Source organism: Uloborus diversus, chromosome 6 (genome assembly GCF_026930045.1).
Source record: "Uloborus diversus isolate 005 chromosome 6, Udiv.v.3.1, whole genome shotgun sequence".
Classification (NCBI taxonomy): domain Eukaryota; kingdom Metazoa; phylum Arthropoda; class Arachnida; order Araneae; family Uloboridae; genus Uloborus; species Uloborus diversus.
Window position 1 is genome coordinate 59,666,121 of NC_072736.1, and position 18,666 is coordinate 59,684,786.

Sequence of the window (18,666 nt, forward strand, 5' to 3'; positions counted from 1 at the left end):
TCTTCCCCCCACCCCTCCTTGTATGTTAAAATACTGTAACTTTGATAATGCAAGTTGTTGTATGATAATATAATTTGCATACAGTAGATCAAAAAACATTTAATACTTTTGGCAAATGAAATTAAACCAGTATCCTTGGTGAAAAATTTATTTTCCTTCTTCATGAAACAAACAAGCATAACTTTAATTACAGAACTATGTTTCTGCTGACTGTGCTAACCAAATGTACAGGGTGCGGCAAGAAAAAAACCCAGGCAAACTAGCAATTCTCCATGCAACTTTATTATAAATATATAAATAAACAAAACACAAAAAATAATAATTTGAGAAGACCTTTAGCAATCTATAAATTGGTTTCAAACTGGCCGCCTATTGAAGTAGTACAGAGGTGCAGCTGCTCATTGAAATGTTCATTCAAGGGCCACAAGTCCTTTAATCAATCCTATTCCCTATAAAGAAATTGCTTTAGAGAGACCAAACTTATGTGTAGTTTAGGGTAGACTTTTGACTCTAAAACAGGCCATACAGTGTAATAAATGGGATCAAGTAGAGTGTCCACTAGGGTGGTCACAAGGTACATGGGGTAAAGCTCAAAACTCGCGGTCGCCAGTCGCCAAATGCGACCAATTTTCAAATTTTGGCAACCATTATTTTCACTTCAGTCGCCAATATGGCTACCATTCGCCAATGCAACCTTCCCTGACCTGTCTTGACAAATGACCTTTCCCCAAATTCTTTTGTCCACTAAAAGTTCGGCTATCGGATCGCCGGGGATGAAGGAGGGAAGGGGGGGGGGGAGTATTGTCCAATTGTGGCTAATTGTGCTATGTGTTCTTGTTCTGAATAGAAAACAAAAATCGCAATCACGGCAAATTCGTTACAAAACTTCTATTTCGAAAACTCGGCTTTCTTTACACGCGATCGTAAAAATAGACAAATTTCATACACCAATTTCGTAAATTATGCTTTTTTGATCTTAAATTCATTTTCTCAACTTTATTTCTCCTTAACAAATGGCTATTTCTTCGTTTTGCGGTATTTTTAAACTACGCGTTTTCAAAATGGCGTCGCGTTGCTATTGTTCATTTTTACCAGTAAAGACGAAAATATCCTTTCCAAAATGAAAAGAATTGAAAAGAATTAATCTTGTACATTTGGTTTACATATGAATAAAAAAAATGGCGCCTTTGAGTCAAAATGCACCGAGACAAGGTAAAAACGATATCGCTAAAAAAAAAAAATTGCAAGATTTTTGATTTTTTGTTTTAATCATATTGTTTGTTTTTCCTTTTTTTTCTTTTTAAAATAAAAAACCTACTGGAGGAGAGGACATATCCGTTTATTTATTTTATTTCTCCTTAAAAAAGTTGTTATTTTTAAGTTTCGCGGAAATTTTCAAAATGGCGCCGCGTTGTAGATTGGCCATTTTCACCAGTTAGAAGAGGAAAATCTGTGTTCCAAAATAAATAACGAGAAGTACAATCGAGAAGTACAATCGTATTTATAAAACACATAAATAATTTTAAAAAAAAAATGGCACCCTTGCGTCTAGAGAAGGTGGAAAGAATACGGCTGAAACCCTTTTTTTCTTCTGCTGGATCTTTTATTTCATTTTTTGTTTTTTTTTTCGTTTTGTTTTATATTGTTTACCTTTCTTTTATTTATTCATTTTTTGACACTCAAGCTTCGATTTTTATAAAATTCTGCATGCATTTGTAAAAACAAAAAAATATTTTTGTAGAATCGCAAATGGTTTAGGTTTTACATTCTGTTCAAGTTTTTGGTATTTTGTTGTTTTCTTTATCAAGGAACTAACTGGTGTTTTAGTTGAAAGCTATGATGTTTCTAGAAGTTTTGAAAGCTGAAAAAAATTAAGAATAATAATAATCTTTTTTATTTATTTATTTTTTTATCGGGATGTGTTTTGCTTAAAGATAAATTAATGCAGATTATAATTTGCAAAAGATGTGTTAAATAATATCTGGGCAGGGGTGCCCGTTCCCCCCAAGTTCAATTCCCCCCCTCCAAAATTTTTCCTCAACCTTCTTTTCCTTTTTTGTTTTTAGCACGTTTTTTATTTTTTTTAGATATTTTTATTTACTTATTTATTTTTAATTATTATTTAATAAGAATCGTTCTTTGCTACGCCAATGACGTATACACACATACTAAATAAATAAATGGAATAAAATAAATTAAAAAATTTAAATTAAAATAAAATTTGGCTATCATTTTTTGAGATTTGGCTACCATTTTGTGAGGATCTGGTAGCCATTGGCTACCAATTCAAAATTTGAGTTTTGAGGTATAACATGGGGGAAAACTTTTTTAAACTAATCTTTTGCGGCACCCCCCTAAAATGTGCCAAAAGACTAGAAAATTAAGATTTGGAAAGTTTCAAGTCATTTCGATGATATTAACACGGGAGAGGAGCCACAAGGAGTCGAAAGTTACGAAAAATGGCAATTTTTAGCAAAAAAAAACGTAGTTTTTCATCTGTAAAACCAAAACTATTCACTCTAGAATCTTGGTTCTGGTCTCATTTTATAGGGAATTTTATTCTCTTTAAGTCTAATTTCATCTAAATTCTTGTAAAAATTGATTGAACATTATTCAGGATTTTTCAAGTCAGGTCCTTAAAATCGCGTAAAAAGAACAAATCATTATAATATAAATTGTATTGCTTCTTTTAGTTAATGGTTGTAACCCCCTTACAATGTTTAGCTATCAGAGCAAAAACAGCAATAGTATCAGAAATATATGCAGCGAAATCCTGTTACAACGAACAACGATACAACGAAATATCTGTTTCAACGGAAGAAATTTTCTGCTCCGATTTGATTTCCATTACGTTGCTTGAATTTCATTGCTACTAAAACCTCGTTACATTGAAGAAAATTTCTGGTAATTTGAAGTTCGTTGTAACAGAATTTCACTGTAATAGAGTTATGTCTCTAAACCTCAAAGCTAAAACAAACAACTGCATGTAAAACTTATGAAATTAGCTGTAGAGGCCATAAATACGGAACGTTGCTTTCCTCCTTGGTGGTCAGCGCTAAAAACTAGCTGAAAAATCCCAGACTTGTAAGGGTTTTCCACCCCCCAGAGAAATTAAAAATTAAGATTCCCAGGAAAGTGACCTGTGTTCTTAGACGAGAACTTGTTAGGGCTTTCGTTAAAATGACAGTCATTTTGTGGCTCCTTTCTGCAGTACAAACCTGCATTTTATGAATACAGTTATTACAGGAAAAGTTTTTGTATTTAGCATGTCGCTACCACATTTTAGAAGTTGGTTTGAAAGCAGTTTTGATTTGCAAAATAGGTACGTCCACTAGTCCTCAACCAGAAATTTTTCAAGAATTTCAGGATGAATGGTGTAGATAAGAGGCAATTCAAAGCAAGTATAGAAGATTAAAAACAAAATAAGCAATCCAGGTGAAATTTCAAGCTTTCTTTTTGAGAAATAAAAACAGTAGCAGCTTAGGGATGCCTATAAAAAGTTCATTCCAGTTTGCTAAACTTATATGATGGCCATATGAGACAGTGAGAAGCAAAGTGATGCAATTGGACTATTTCAAGTTTCGAGTAAAACGCTTTTAAATATCAGATCCTAGGTAGGCTTTCATTGAAATTTTTTTTCTAAATCATGCTATACAGCAGCACCTACCAGGGCTGCTAGTACAATATGTTGCCCCAAGACAGAAGAGAGATTCATCTACCATTTGTACTGGTTGTCTCCAAATTTTTAATTTTGCCACTTGCATCCCTTTGCTTCTCACTACCTCATATGACGTAGTGAGAAGCAAAGGGATGTAAGTGGACTTTTTAAAGTTTCCCATAAAATGCCTTTTAAAGTTCAGATCCTAGGTAGACTTTCGTTGCACTTTTTTTCTAAATCATGCTATATAACAGCCCCTACCAGAATTACTATTACCATCTCTTGCCCCTAATCAGAGGAGATGTTCCCCTATTATTTGTAATGATTATCTCAAAAATTTTAATTTTGTCAATCCCATTCCTTTGTTTTTCACTGCCTCATATACTCTTTAAAAATATATCTTCTCAGGGATTAACTTTCCTTAATTGATTTAAAGATAAAAGATGTTGAAGATATTTAGTTGTTTACCAACAATATTTATGGAAAAGTATAGTTTATTGTCTGCGATCCAGCTTTGGCCCCCAACCAATCTGCAGTTAGTAAAATCTTTCATTCAATATAAGAGTATTTATGAAGATGATGTAGGCATAAAACTACCTAAAATAATTAATCATTTGTGGTCCCTGAACTCAGAGAAGGTTGCATTTCCCCCTTTTTTTTTTTGGTGACTTTAGGAAGGAAAAAAAAGATCAAAACAAAGAAGGCTGCAAAATTAAAATCCAAAGTAGGAGATAATAAACATGATTGTGATGACAGGGATACAAAAGCACAGCTCAATCTGAAAGAAGCTTAGTTTATTGGACAAAGAAGTAGATTTTTTCATTTCTCCTCAAACTTTTTAAGAGATACAATTTTTTTACAGAGATTTGAAATGGATACAAAGCTTTTAAATTGTGATCTTGATAAATAGTGTGAAAACCAATATTATATTAAAGCTAAAAAAATAATAAACAGTTTAAGGGCTGTCAATGGCACAGCTGAAACTGGTGTAAAACTAATTTCTAACTAACGACAGTTTCTATTACAAGTTATGTCCGAATGCAGGCACATTTTTCCACATTCATCAAAATCTGTCGTATCGAAGCCATTACCACTTTAACTTCTCAATGAAAAGTAATAACATAATGATGTATAATTTAACAGTGTAAGCAATAAAATGCCTTAGATTTTTTTCTTTTCTTTTTTATAATTTTTTTAACACTGCTTTCTTTTCTGAACTGCTTAGTAATTTAATTTTAAATCAACAATTTGTTGCATTTAATTTTTAAAGTACCTCCAAATGAAGCCTTTTTAATGGATAAATTAAAATCAACAAAGAGCAAATAAATGTAATCGAATATTGTAATGCTTTTAGATTTTTGCATGAAAATTACTTATTGATGGTATTTTCCATGACCTGACCTGAAAAAATGCCTAGTCCCATTCTATAAATTTTATTTAAAAAATGGATGAGATAACTCATCACGAGAATAAAATTTCCTATAAAACAAGACCAGAACGAAATTTCTAGGATGAAAAGTTTCTGTTTTAAAGAAGAAAAACTACGATTTTTTGCTAAAAATCACTGTTTTTCGTAACTTTAGCCTCATTGCGGCACGTGTTAATATTATTGGATTGAGCTGAAACTTTGCAAATCATGGTTTCTAGTCCATTGGCACATTTTAGGGGGGTGCCGCCGAAGAAATTCGAAAATCAATTTTTTGTGACCACCCTAGTGTCCACTCTAAACATGATATCATTTTCAAAAAAAATGTACCTTGCACCACTCTTGTCTTTTTGGCTGTATGAACTGGTGTGGAGTCAAATTTAAGTGTTCAGTCTACATTGCTGTGCTGAAGTGCTGTTAGGTCCCCAGAAGTACAACAGCTTTTAAAATGTCCTTCTGGTGCACTTTTTGAATCATTTTATGGCCCTCTTGTACAAAAAACCCCAGATTTTTTGTTGTTTGTGCTGATTCCATCACAGACAAAGCCTGACTTCGGATTTTGGTGATGTTTAACATTTACTGAGGTGCTTGGAGTGTTTGCAGACTAAATCCTATTGTTCTGGGGGTTATGGGCTGGTTGAACTGTAAATCAGTGAAAGGTATCTCTTCTATAAGCGTAGACTTGCAGCCCGTCTCGAACGTTTCTGGCATTTTTGGAGTCACATGAATCCCTGAACTTTTTGGAACTCGTAAAACTTCTGTTTGAGCTGTTTTTGCCCTTAGTCGCACTTATCGGTCACAAATTCCTCATCTTACAAAAGACTTCTCTCGTGTGAACCCAAAGATTTCATTGAACTCACTTTTGGATGACCTGACGATTAACTGAAATGGTCACTTTCCGGACATTGACTATCATTTCCAAGCCACTTGAAGCGGCTTACCTCATCAAGTACTGTTTGCGGAGACACAACGAGCAAATGAATTGTCGTTTTACCTGGTTAAACAACTTTAAACAGTGGCAGCTCGTGGAAAGGGCCATAGGTGGGCCCGGGGCCCCTCACTTTTTTCAGAAGAATTTTATATATTTTTTTTAATTCCCCCCCTTTTTTTGTGTGTGTGCATGTGTGCTTGAAATTTAAAAAAAAAAAATAGTATTGTATATGCGGGGAAGGGAAAGGAGAGGTCAAAACATATTTTTTCCAAATTTACTTTGTTTCATTTTTCCCCTGAAATGTATATCCTAATATTCTCAACTTTTCCTTCAAGAAAGATCGGCGCGAAGTCGGCCGATCACTAACATAATACATTTATTTGTCAAAGAGCATTTTGCACCTTGAAACTTCTAAAAATGTATCTGAGAAACACAATAGGGCAGAAGAGATTTAATTCAAAATAAAAAAAAAATCTTTAAATTAAAAATTTTCAATAGTTACAGCTAATTGGTCAGTTAGTTACCCCCCCCCCCCCCCCCCCCATTCTATTTCTTTCCTTTTTTTTTTCAATTTCGTCTGAAAATAAGGGAGTCTCTCCTCCAATTCCCCCTCCCCCTCCCGCCAAAAACATTACGGAACATCTCAACTTTCATTTCTAGATCTTCAATTTCGTAAAAATTTCATGGGAAAACTCTGAATGCCTTGCAACATCACTTAAAATTTTGCATTCGAAAATTGTGTAAAATTGCACATTTGAAGCTTCAATTTCGAAAGATTGTTGTCCAGGGTTGCCAACCTTGGAGGAACAGTTTGAGGAGCATGTGTGGTAATTTTAAGGAGCAATTTGAAAATTTGCAGAGCAGTTCAGTATTTTGTATAAAAATCAATAAAAATAACTAAAACCGCTTATGTAAAAATGTTTTAAAGCTTTACTAATCATTTTAAGCACTATTATAAAAATAAACATATATAAAACAGCTTCAAACACTTTTTCAATCTTTGAGTATAAGCATCTTTAATTTCCTATATTTTTATTTTTGATATGATAATAGCTAAATATAAACTTGAAAACCTTTGGCTGGGAAGTGCGGAGCAAACTTATTTCTTTGTGGAGTTTCACCATTTTTGCGGAGCAGTTGGCAATCCTGTTGCTGTCCCTAATGATGTTACCAAATATGGTCCTACAATCGGGTATTTAAAACTTCATTTTCATGAAATATTCGGGCAAGGGCTCCGGAAACGCTTTTCTTTAATATCATCAAAAGATTTCTTTTTATCAAACGGCCAATTATAAAACAATTAAGTGGAATAGTCACTGAACCCATCCTCATAATATCATAGCATATTGTGCTTAAGTTTTTAGGAAAAATTTCCAGAGGAGAACTCCAGAACTCCTTCCTGCAAAAACCTTCGAAGTTCGTCTACAATTCCATTTTTGGAACTGTAATTTCAAAAAATTGGAGGGGGTGGGGAAGGATTGATATCTATTTATTTCTCCAAATAAGAAAAAAAAACACACAGTTCTTGGAGAGTCCCGGAGCTCCATTCCTTACCGTAAGGTCAATAAATAGGGCCTATAACTGTGTTTTAAGGCTTCAATTTCTACAAATTTCTGCGAAGTCCCCTGTACCGTTCTTTCCTCTAACATCACCAAAGACCGTCTAAAATTGTGTTTTTATATTTACAATTTTCAAAATTGAGAGATTTGATGAGCAAATTAAATCAATCAAAGTGATAGGATTCAGGGCATAAAACTGGTCAGTTCAAGTCAGTATTTTAAAAATTGGTCAGTATTAGTCAGTAATTACAGAATTTAGTCAGTAAAGTCAGTTATGTTTGGCAAATTTACTATATAATTAATTTTAAGATAATATTCACTGCCAATTTGTTTTCATTTTCTGATAAACTTTTAAAAATGCCAAAAAAGCAATCAATTGCTAATATAGCAATTCAATTTCGCCAACCTCATAGTCTGTTTTACTTGATAAAAATCTTTGCTATTATTTTATTGGATTTGGATGATCTAGTTTTATATAGAAAACCTAGCTCCCCCCCCCCCCCCCCCCCCCGCCCTTTAACTTTCATCGTAAGTTCTTGAAGTATAAGTGAACTTACACCCTGTCCTGAAAATTTAGACAAACTTAAAATACAGTAAAAATATGAATGGTTGGTTGAATTTCATATGTGTATACTAATAATAAACAGTATGTAAAGCACAAGATAAGGTTAATTTATTAGGAAAAACATCATGAGGGCTGCCCTCCTAGGAGGATTTTTTCAATGGTGTCATGGCACCATTGAAATTTTTAGGGAGGTTTGTTTTAAGGATTATTTTTCTCATTTTTTTGGTGGGGGTGGGGCTTTTTGGGAATCCCATAATTTTGACACTTTTTCTCATAGGCAATTGGTGCACAAAAAATGGGGGATCGGAAGTGAGGGGTGTAAGATAGTGGCCCCCTGAAGCCAGTTTTTTTTTTTTTTTTTGTTGCAAAATTAGTCTATATTTTTATAATACTATTAATATTATGCTAGCGTTTCCTTTACTGATTAAAACATAAAAGTAGAGAATGTGGCCTCAAAAATCAGGACTGATGGAAACTGTGAACTTCCCTCTTCCAATTCAAAGTTGCATTCTGAAGAATTAACATAAGAAAAGTCCATTTATTTGACAATTTGTAAATAGAAAATAAACTTTCTCAGCAATTAGCAAGTATTAGAGGACCATCTTATTCCAACACAGGATTTGCTAAGTAGTTCAAACTGTATTTCAGCAAGACAAAGCGCGTACTGATGCATCCAACTCAACAAATCTATAGTTCAACGTGAATAATATCAATCAGGGTTCATACCCTTTAGGCAGAAAAAAATTCAAGCACTTTTCAAGTACTTTTCAAGGTAAAAAATTTTGTTTTCAAGGCAATATCATAAATTTGTACTAAAAATATTGTATGCAGATTTCATTTACTACAAACACATAGAAATAAGGCAATAATACAAAAAAGTATAGGAAAGCAAAATTGCTTTTTCTACAACGAGAGACGCTTTGATGAAAGATCTACTGCGTTGAAAGTTTTTCTGAAAATGTTTGAAAAGTTTGGTCATAAAGAGAAGCAGATACCAAAAGGTTTAATTTTGAGGTTTTTCAAAGGTTGCAGCAGTCAGAGGTTTGTATATGTTCTAGAATCAGCAAATTAATACTTAAAAAAAAAAACCTTTCATAAGTGCTTTTAACTTTTAAGGGAAGAAACTAAAATACCCAAGTTCAATGGCATTGCCAGAGAGGAGTTTTTGAAGTCACTACCCCCCCCCCCCCCCGGGTTTCAACATTTATTTCCAATGTCTATACAGTGGTTTATTACAATATAAGGGCGGTTAGGACAAAAACACTACACAGAAAGTTATTTCAGTTTTCACTATTAAGTTCTAAAAATATTAGGTTTGCAAATCAATTATTCGTATGTATTTATTAGCTGTTCAGACAATAAGGCATTTCAACTGTCCTCGAGTAAATTTAAAAATTAGGAAGTAAGAAAAGTTTATGAAAGTCCACAGTCCAGTCTCTACACCTCAAAATATACAAAAGCAGCTTAAGCAGTGATAAATACTGTGAATGCAAACTTGAGCCTATTCAGCTTTCATTGATTAACTTGCAATAGACAATAAATGTGCAAGTTCAGATTTATAGAGCCATATTTCGAAATTGAAAAGATTCACAAGAAGTTGACATATATTATGACAAAAGTAGTTTTATTTTGGGAAAAAATGGGTTATTGTTGAAATTAGAATGTAAATTTAGAAAGGCAATAATATTCAGGTGATTTGTGAGTTCATAAAAAATTACCTGAAAGTTTCAAAGAGCAAAATGGGGCGAGGGGGGGGGGGGGGAAATAATTTTTAAAACTAAGACCCCTATTACTTGAATATACATATGTACAACAACAACTTTTGCTATGCATACAATTCATAAAATAGTTTATTAAGTCAAAATATTTTGCATAGAAATACCATGCCCAGTGCCTGTTGATAACCAGCAACAGGCACTGGGCCTAGCTAGGCTTGTACTGGTCAATTTATTAGATCCAAATGAAGATGAATGACCCTCCTTAAGCTATCTACCTTTTTGCTGATTAAAGCCTCTTTCGGTAAGCTCCAAGTACCCACAACCTTAATAAAGTAGTAATTTTGAACATTTGAGGAAAAGGGGAAAATTGGAGATATAGGGAGGTAAAAGCATAAAAACAAACACTACTGGATTTCAAGTGAATAATCATAACACAACCACCCCTGTTATACACCTTATTTATTTTAGCAGACATAAAAAAATGATGTACTTATAAATAAAATTATATAAATCAACTTTATATTTAAAATACAAACTTTAAGTTAATTTGTTAGGCGCTCAACTGCTGAAATTTAAATTTTTTAAAAAAAATCTGCTATGACCAAAAATTAGGTAAAGATAATCATTCAAAATTGCAAAAATAAATTAGCAAATAATTAAACAAGACCAAGGTAATAAATTCTTTAACTCTTTAGTTATTAAAATAAAAAATAAAATAAGCTAATCTGATGTAGCAGTGTCAAAATAACTACTTATTGCCAAAAATATAAAAATATTTACAAAATGCAAAAGGATTGAAATCTCAAACCAGGGAAGCAAATTTTCGCGAATTAAGTTTAATGTTGTCATGTTTCCCATAAAATAAACTTATATTTTACTGAAATTAAACATAAAATATGCTAATCTACGGTAGCAAATATGAAAATAACATCCGATTAGTGAATATATTTAAATATTTGCAAGATGCAAAAAGATTGAAATTTCAAACACGAGAAGCAATTTTTCGCAAAGTCCGAGTTCGTTCGACGTGGCACGTTTCCCATGAAATAAATTTATTTGTTTTTTTATTAAAATTAAACAAAAAATATACTAATCTAAGGTAGCATATGCGAAACTAACATTTGATTAGCCAAAATATTTAAATATTTGCAGGATGCAAAAAGATTGAAATTTCAAACACGAGCAATTTTCCGCAAAACCCGAGTAAGGTCAATGTTGTCATGGTTTCCAAATTAATTTCTTTGTTAATTAATGAAATTAAACAAAAAATAAACTAATCTAAGGTACCATATGTCAAAATATCTTTCGGTTGTAAAAAACATCAAAATATTTACAAGATGCAAAAGGATTGAAATCCCAAACACGGAAGCAATTTTTCGCGATGTTGCATACTGAACACATGTTCAGAAAATTGCATTGGTGAAATACTTTTTTAAAACTTCTAAGCACAATTCGTTGATTTTTGGGAGAATTTAAGCACTAAGAAACTTTTTCAAGGTTTTAAAACTCTTTCAAGGTTTTCAAGCACTTGAAAATGAACTTTTTTTTTTCAAGCACTTTTCAAGGTTTTTCAAGGGCGTACGAACCCTGTCAATATCATGGAATTGCCATCAGTTAGTCCAAACTTAAATCCAATGTTAAACATGTGGCAACATCGACAGATACAAGGGAGGGGCAATCGCCCCTCCCTTGAATTGTACCCTGCACCAGTAATTTCTCCGAATTGAGGTCCAAAAACGATAGGTCGGCCATCTTTGATATGACTTTAAGGAAAGGAATATGGTTCAAATCTCCCTCCCAGCAACTTTTCGGAAATAAAATTTCAAAAGGGTGATTTTAAAAGGTAAACTGAAGAAAACCAACGTAATTATTGCACAAATATTCAGATTATATATTTGAGCTATAATTAAGTTGGTTTTCTCTAGCTATTTCTCAGCGCAAGGTTTATTTCATGATCTTTAGTTATGTTTGGAGGCCTTCTGCCAGGCATTTTTCAAATTTTAAGTCTTGAAAGACGAAATTGTACATATCTCGGGTAGTGTTAGGGGAAAGAATGAGTTCTGTGACTTTTTCCTCTGGTAATTTTGCAAATCTAAAGTTCCAAAAGGTGCAATTTTAGTCGACCTTCAATGATGTTAGGAGGAGTGGGATCCGATACATTTCTTCGGTATTATGAAATTGAATTTAAAAAACGCAATTTTAAAATACACTCCTTTTTGTAAAAATTGCAACACCATGAAGGAAGCATCATAGTTGAATGAAATTTATTACACACTTGAGTGGTAATAGTACAAATAAATGATTACATTTTAAAATCAAACTAACAATAAAATGAGATAGAAATTAGTATTAGCATGAGATAGAAATTAGTATGAGATAGAAATTAGTAGCACCACGCGCTGCAATAAGAGCTGCTACACGACTCGGCATGGAGTGAAACAAAGTTTGAATATCTGCCTGCGGAAGAGTATTCCATATTGTTTGTATGCGCAATCAAAGTTCGTCTGTCAAAGCAACAGCACAAGGATCACGAGCGAGACGCCGCCGAACAAAATTCCACACATGTTCAATCGATGACATATCCAAGGGATATGTAGGCCAAGGAAAAGGCTGTACCTGCTGCGAATCAAGGTAGGATTTGACAGTCCTGGCGACATGTGGATAGGCATTATCCTGCTGGAATACAGCCCCTAGCAATATCTCTAACATTATCTCTTTTTAGCAAACTCTCTACTATGAATGTAAAGTCAAAGTAACTCTTTTTTGAGAATTCCAGCACCAGGGAATAGAAATCTGGTACAAGATATTGCTTTCAGTTAAATTGTCATTTTACCTTCATCCATCTGTTTTTAAATTTAATTTAGTTATTTTTTAAATTAAGAAATGAATGAGTTTAAATGCATTCAGCAGAACTTGTTCTTGACATCAGGATTTCTGGATGCTTGTGTTAAGATGCTTTTTTTTATTTGGCACAAAACAAAGGAAAAAAAATATATTAGCATTGAAACTAAATTGCTTACAAATTACTTATGCATGTTGCATATTTCAATGGTAAACTGGATATGTACTGGAATTTTGGATCACCAGATGCCCTGTATGTAGCCCTCCTCTCCTCTCCACTGTTTTATTCTATTAACTTTACAACTGCGTTTCTGTGTTAATATTACTTATTACATAAATGATCATGGTTCATAATGTAGCTGCATATTGGTTGGTCTCTCACCATTTACAGACCTAGGCCATTCCAAGGGGCTGGCTGTTTTTTTTTTTTTTTCATGTAACAATGCTATTGGCAATTAGCTATTACCACTTGAGAATTTTGATGCAGTGTTTCCCACGAGATGGACACACCTGGGTCTCTTATGTTGTGAATTGCATTAGAACTTTAATTTCGGCAAATGTTTCCATGCCAAATAAAAGGGGAACGTTAACAGGCCTCATATTCATAAGACAGTATTTGAATATTTTGGAATGCCTTTTGTCATGTTATTTCTTTAAAAATGCTTTTTTTTAATTTGAGTTGTGTCTTTGTGCTATAATTCCTAATTTTTTTCTTCGTCGCTAGACTTGGTGCTCCTACTACTACAACAGCATCATCAACTACAGCAACAGGTACCGCTACCACCACCACAACTTCTCCTACGACAACTACGTCACCCACGAGTGGATCTGGTACTAGAGGCTCAGATGCTTTCACCCAGCTCATGGCCAACATGCTCTCTACCATGGCTATTAGTGAACAGACACAGGTAAGGAAATCAGATACACACGGAAGTGCACATTATTTACTTGTCTACTTCTGGAATAATAGTGCCAACAGGACTGCTTTGAACTGTGCAAAAAAGTGGTCATATTGTTTTATACTTAGACTTTGTAGAGATGCAAGTAATGTTTTCAGAGAGTGAGGGTTGCTTCATATACGATCCTACATACCAGTGCTTCCAGTGCTATGCATACTGTGCATTTTTTGTGAGAAAATTTTGTATTGAAATAAATTTCTCAGAGTCTCATGAACATGATAATACAAAATTGAATACATAGACTTGACTTTTACCTCTTTTAGGAAGTTTTAGCAGTTTTCATGAATTTTATGGGAACATGTAATTTTGAACGAAGCGCAACATTTAAAAATAACAAGAAATATTTAGTTAATAGATCATAAAATTCATCAAAAGTAAAATAAAATCCTAGAAAAGGAATTGTACAGAAATAATAAACAAGCATCCAATTAATTGTCAACATCCTGACTCAACTCATTACCCACCTAAGAGTAAGTTTAACTACACTTTCAATGACCTATGTAAAACTTAATCAGTCGTATTTTTCTTATTTAATTTTTAGCAAAATATTAGGGTAATTTATCTAGTTCAGGTCAGCAGCTTGTATCTGCATATTAAATAACATGCTTGTGTAATCATTTTTCTTCAATAAAAATGTATAAGAACTTCATCCTTCATAATCAGCTAGCTTTTACCTGTGAATCTCTCGCATTAATGTAAATTAGGTTAATCAATCCAGGTTGTCAATTGATACAGGAAACATTAACGTAAAAACGATTAACTTCACTTAATTCTGGTTGATCAACACAAGTAGAGGTAAAGGACAAAAAATTAAAAAAAAAAGAAGAAGCTATAAGCATACTTGCCAACTCTACTGTTTTTAACGGGAGACGCCCTTTTTTTGCTTCCATCTCCCGATTTCCCTTTTTTTACCATTTTCTCCCGTTTTTGCAGTTTTTTCATAAATCAAGAAATTTCACTTTCTTCTCACTAGATGGCGCCCTGTTCTAGTATACCAATGTCCGAGAATAAGAATTTGTCCAATTAATAACTCATTTAGTAAATATTAATTTTTTGGAAGATTTCCACATTGTATGTTCAACGAAGCACGTGCTTTGCCGAAAATTACAGCAGTTTTCAATTCTTTTGCATCTTGAAAATATTTCAATTATTTTAAAAGTTTGAAGTTGTTTTAACATGTACTACCCTATACATACTTATTTCATTTTTACTATATATTGATTTTTTTTTGAGGGGGGAGGGGATTTTAGTAATTAAATTTTTGTAGCTATACTTTTTTTGGTAGAGACTGGGGGATGTATGAAACTTTAAGCAAATTCCTTTCTTATTTGGTTTTTCCTTTGCACTATATTTTTCTTGCTGCTACCAATTTGCTTACATCTGCAAAATATCCCCATTTCACTTTAAATTTAGTATTCATATTATTTAAAAGCATAATGTAATAATTCTGTTGTGAAGATATGTCGCTGGTGAATCATCTATATACCTCTAGTGGAATCTCCTGTGTTTATTCCTTCAGAGGTTGGCAAGTATGTATAAGTTAAATGTAGGAGTAGCAAAGTAGTTTGAGCAGGTTATCCCTAAATAAAGTTAACATTTCCCGTAAAAGTCCCGATCCCCATCAGATTGTGCCTATCTCTAAGCAGCCTATTTTGATTGTTGCATCATTCCCTGGCAGTTGAAGGAACCAAGATCATGTGTCGCATGTTCCTCCTGAGTAATAAGTAGAAATAAAGTCGAGAGAAATTGTCATTAGAATTAAGACAACAGTCTCAATACAGCATTGCCAGACCCTACAAACCCTCATTCGAATACAGTTCCTACAAAGTCCCATTAGAGTGGGAATAACAGCTCTTAAAAATTGCTATTAGAAGGAATTGTTCTTAATTACTTTAAATGATCCCATTTAAACTACCGATCAGTCTCGAAAAATTCCCATTTGAAAGAGGACAAATGTTTACTAAGTTGTTTATTTGGAAAAGAAAAACATTCCCTAAAATCCACACTATGATGATAAGGACCAGTGTCTAAAACTTCTTGTTACAATAATGTGGTAACAGTTTTTAAATAACGTCAACCTCCCTCTAAAAATCTTAGTCTAGAATAGTTCTGAAAATCTTCATCAGACAACGCCCCATGTTATGAAAAGCCCCCTTCCCCCTCCCCTTTAAAATTATAACAATATTCCCAATTGTTGCCATCAAAATAAGAATATTAGTTTCACAAGACCCTAATTAGCATCATTAATCCTTTAGCATACAAAAATTTTAAAAATTTATTGTTATCCGTCAGTTTATCTTGAGTCTCAGATATTCTCTCTTGGTAACTACAAGGTAATTTCTTTAGCAGAATCTTTTCGGTGAGCGAAACAGCTCTTAATTATTTTCTTAATAGTTTGTCTGCCTTTTGGAATCCAGAACTTTTGTCAGTGATGTAGCAACACCACAGTGTAAAATTTAGTATGGTTCACATTGTATAATTTTGTTTTTATATTTTGATGGAATAATTTGATTGATTTAAAGAGCAATATTGATGTATTGATAATGTTTGTCTTATCATACTATTTGTGTTGAATTACATATTTATGTATATCTTTAACAGCAGCAACAGCAACATCAACCTCCTGAGGAGCGCTATCGTTCTCAACTGGAGCAACTTGCCAGCATGGGATTTGTGAATAGAGAAGCTAATTTACAAGGTGAGTAGTTTGCTAGGCATAGTTTAACATCAACGTTTGTTTAAACTTGTTTATTATAAATTATGCTTAAGTATTTATAAAAAACAGCTAAATAAAGGTGACATTTATTTCAATCCTTTTTTACGTAATGTAATAATATCAGGGTTTTCTGCAGTCACTATTGCAAGAAATTACTTGTATTATGAAATGATCATTTTTTCTACTTTTTTTGATTAAATCTATCAAATATTTTTTGCAAGGTTTATAAATAATTTGCATTTTGTTTCTTCCATGGCAATAATTCCTCACCAAGCATGTGGCTGAACCAGCACTAAAATCCTTTTAAAAGAAAAAAAGCAATGGAATAAAATATAAATCAATGGTGTTGTCCTCACAAAAAGTTAGTGCCGGAGCAAGCATATCTTGCTCCGGCACTAACAAGTAACATAACTCAAGCCCTTGAATTTTTATTGAACAGGATATGCAAATAATATCTGTTTGTCTGGAAAGTCTTCCAAGTTTGAACATGATCAAAATTCCTGTAAAGCCATGATTATCCATGAAACCTAGTCAAAAATGATGGAAGTTGGCAGTCATGTCTTCTGGGCTTCAGACCTATTTCTGTAGGTTTCTTATTTTCCGAGAAAACCTGGCAATGTCAGTGAATTCATTTTGTCCGCAAAAAATCAGAGAAAAGTGAGGAAATTTCTCAAATTTGACCTTCAAACCTGGAAAACAGAGGAAATGACCTGGAAAATCATGCAGAGAAACATTTGTCGGAGAACACATCTGTTGGTATTGGCACAAGAATATCAGAAGAATGATAAGTATTCAATGTAAAACTTTAATGTTCAAAAGGGTTAAGCTAAAATCTGAAAAATGTACAAAGACTGTAGTTCGGGAAAAAAATTTGGAACTTTTATGTCTCAAATAAGTCTGATCTTCCAAATTTAAACATTGTTTTTTTTGGACTGAAGTTCTGAAGTTTAAGTGAGTATGTACAGTAATTATTTCAATGAAAGTTCATACCTCATTTTAATGTCCATTAAGACGAACGTGTTTTTACATCCACACTGTCAAATTTTCCGGCAGTGATGTATTTACGGTCCTTAACTATAAGTAAATGTAATACATTTTTATTTTAAAAAAAATCTTTGCAACATTTAATCCATTTAGGTTGCATTCTAATTTTCTTCAAAAAACAGCAAATAAGAACAATTTTACTATTAAATTGCGTAACTTCAGGTGCAACACATGCAGTGAAACTCTTTCATTTCTTTAATAAAAATTACTAACTGACCCATTTGAAACATTTGCACTTGTCAGCGGTAATTCAAATATCCAAATTTTTGTTTAAGAAATACATCTTATCTAAGTTTGGACTCAAGTTTTAAACATCTTCCTCTTTTATTAACGTATGTACTAACTTACATTGATTACATGCTAACCCGCTGTAAGATAGCACCTTCTCTCCACTTAAGGGGAAAATATTTCCTCACCGAGAACTACTTCTCAATGACCTTAGTTTAAAGTTATTATTGTCCATCCTTGTATGTAGCAAACGATTTTTTCTTGCCTCATGCTCTTTTTCTTCTTTCTTCAGCTTTAATTGTGACTTTTGGAGATGTGAACGCAGCAGTGGAAAGACTCTTGCAGTCTCATGAGTACAACCCAGCATAAAAAGAAGAAACCCTCGTCAGATATCATGATCATCCTCCCCGTTTCCGATGTCCGGAGTGATGTCATGTCGAACTCTCACTCTGGCAAATTTTCAGACTTGAATAATATTCTTACAAGAAAAATACAAAAAAAAATCCTATGTTATTTTTCTCCTTGCATATTGCTTTTTTCAGGGTGTCTGCAGGTCACGAAAGATTTAAATTGTATATAATTTCAATTAAATTTTGCATCTTAGAAATGATGAGGACTTTTGAATGAATTTGTTATGTTTCACTTTAGTTTTGTAAAATGTTTTAGTTTAAAAAGTTTTTCCCTCCCTCCCGAGAGAAAAAAACTTCAGATGGCATCAAAATTATTTTGTATAAGATTTTGAGGAGTTCCCTTTCTTGCTATTAAAAGTTTTGACTTTCTTATTATCCACCTTATCTCTTTTCTTTTGTCTGTTATCTTTTGCACAGTCCTGAAAAATCCTGGAAAATTAATTAAAGCCCTGTAAGCACCCCGTGTCTTGCTTCCATTTTCCTTTAGCTAGTGTCATAGTTACTTGCATTGTGAGGGTTCCCACAAGTCAAGCAAAAATAAAAAAAAAAAAAAAGTTTCTTGTTTAGGATGTTTTTATGAGGTAACATTTTGATATTGCACTACTTCACCA

At 33.1% G+C, this 18,666-nt stretch overlaps 1 protein-coding gene across 1 annotated transcript in view; it reads left to right on the plus strand.

The window, feature by feature from the left end:
- LOC129224094 (ubiquilin-4-like) overlaps positions 1 to 18,255 on the plus strand; it is a 55,570-nt gene extending 37,315 nt beyond the window's left edge. The window contains exons 12-14 of the mRNA XM_054858499.1: positions 13,423 to 13,606; positions 16,259 to 16,355; positions 17,938 to 18,255. Coding sequence (XP_054714474.1) covers positions 13,423 to 13,606; positions 16,259 to 16,355; positions 17,938 to 18,014 — 358 coding nt within the window. The 3' untranslated portion in view covers positions 18,015 to 18,255. The remainder of the gene's footprint in view (positions 1 to 13,422; positions 13,607 to 16,258; positions 16,356 to 17,937) is intronic.
- Positions 18,256 to 18,666: the final 411 nt, after the last annotated feature.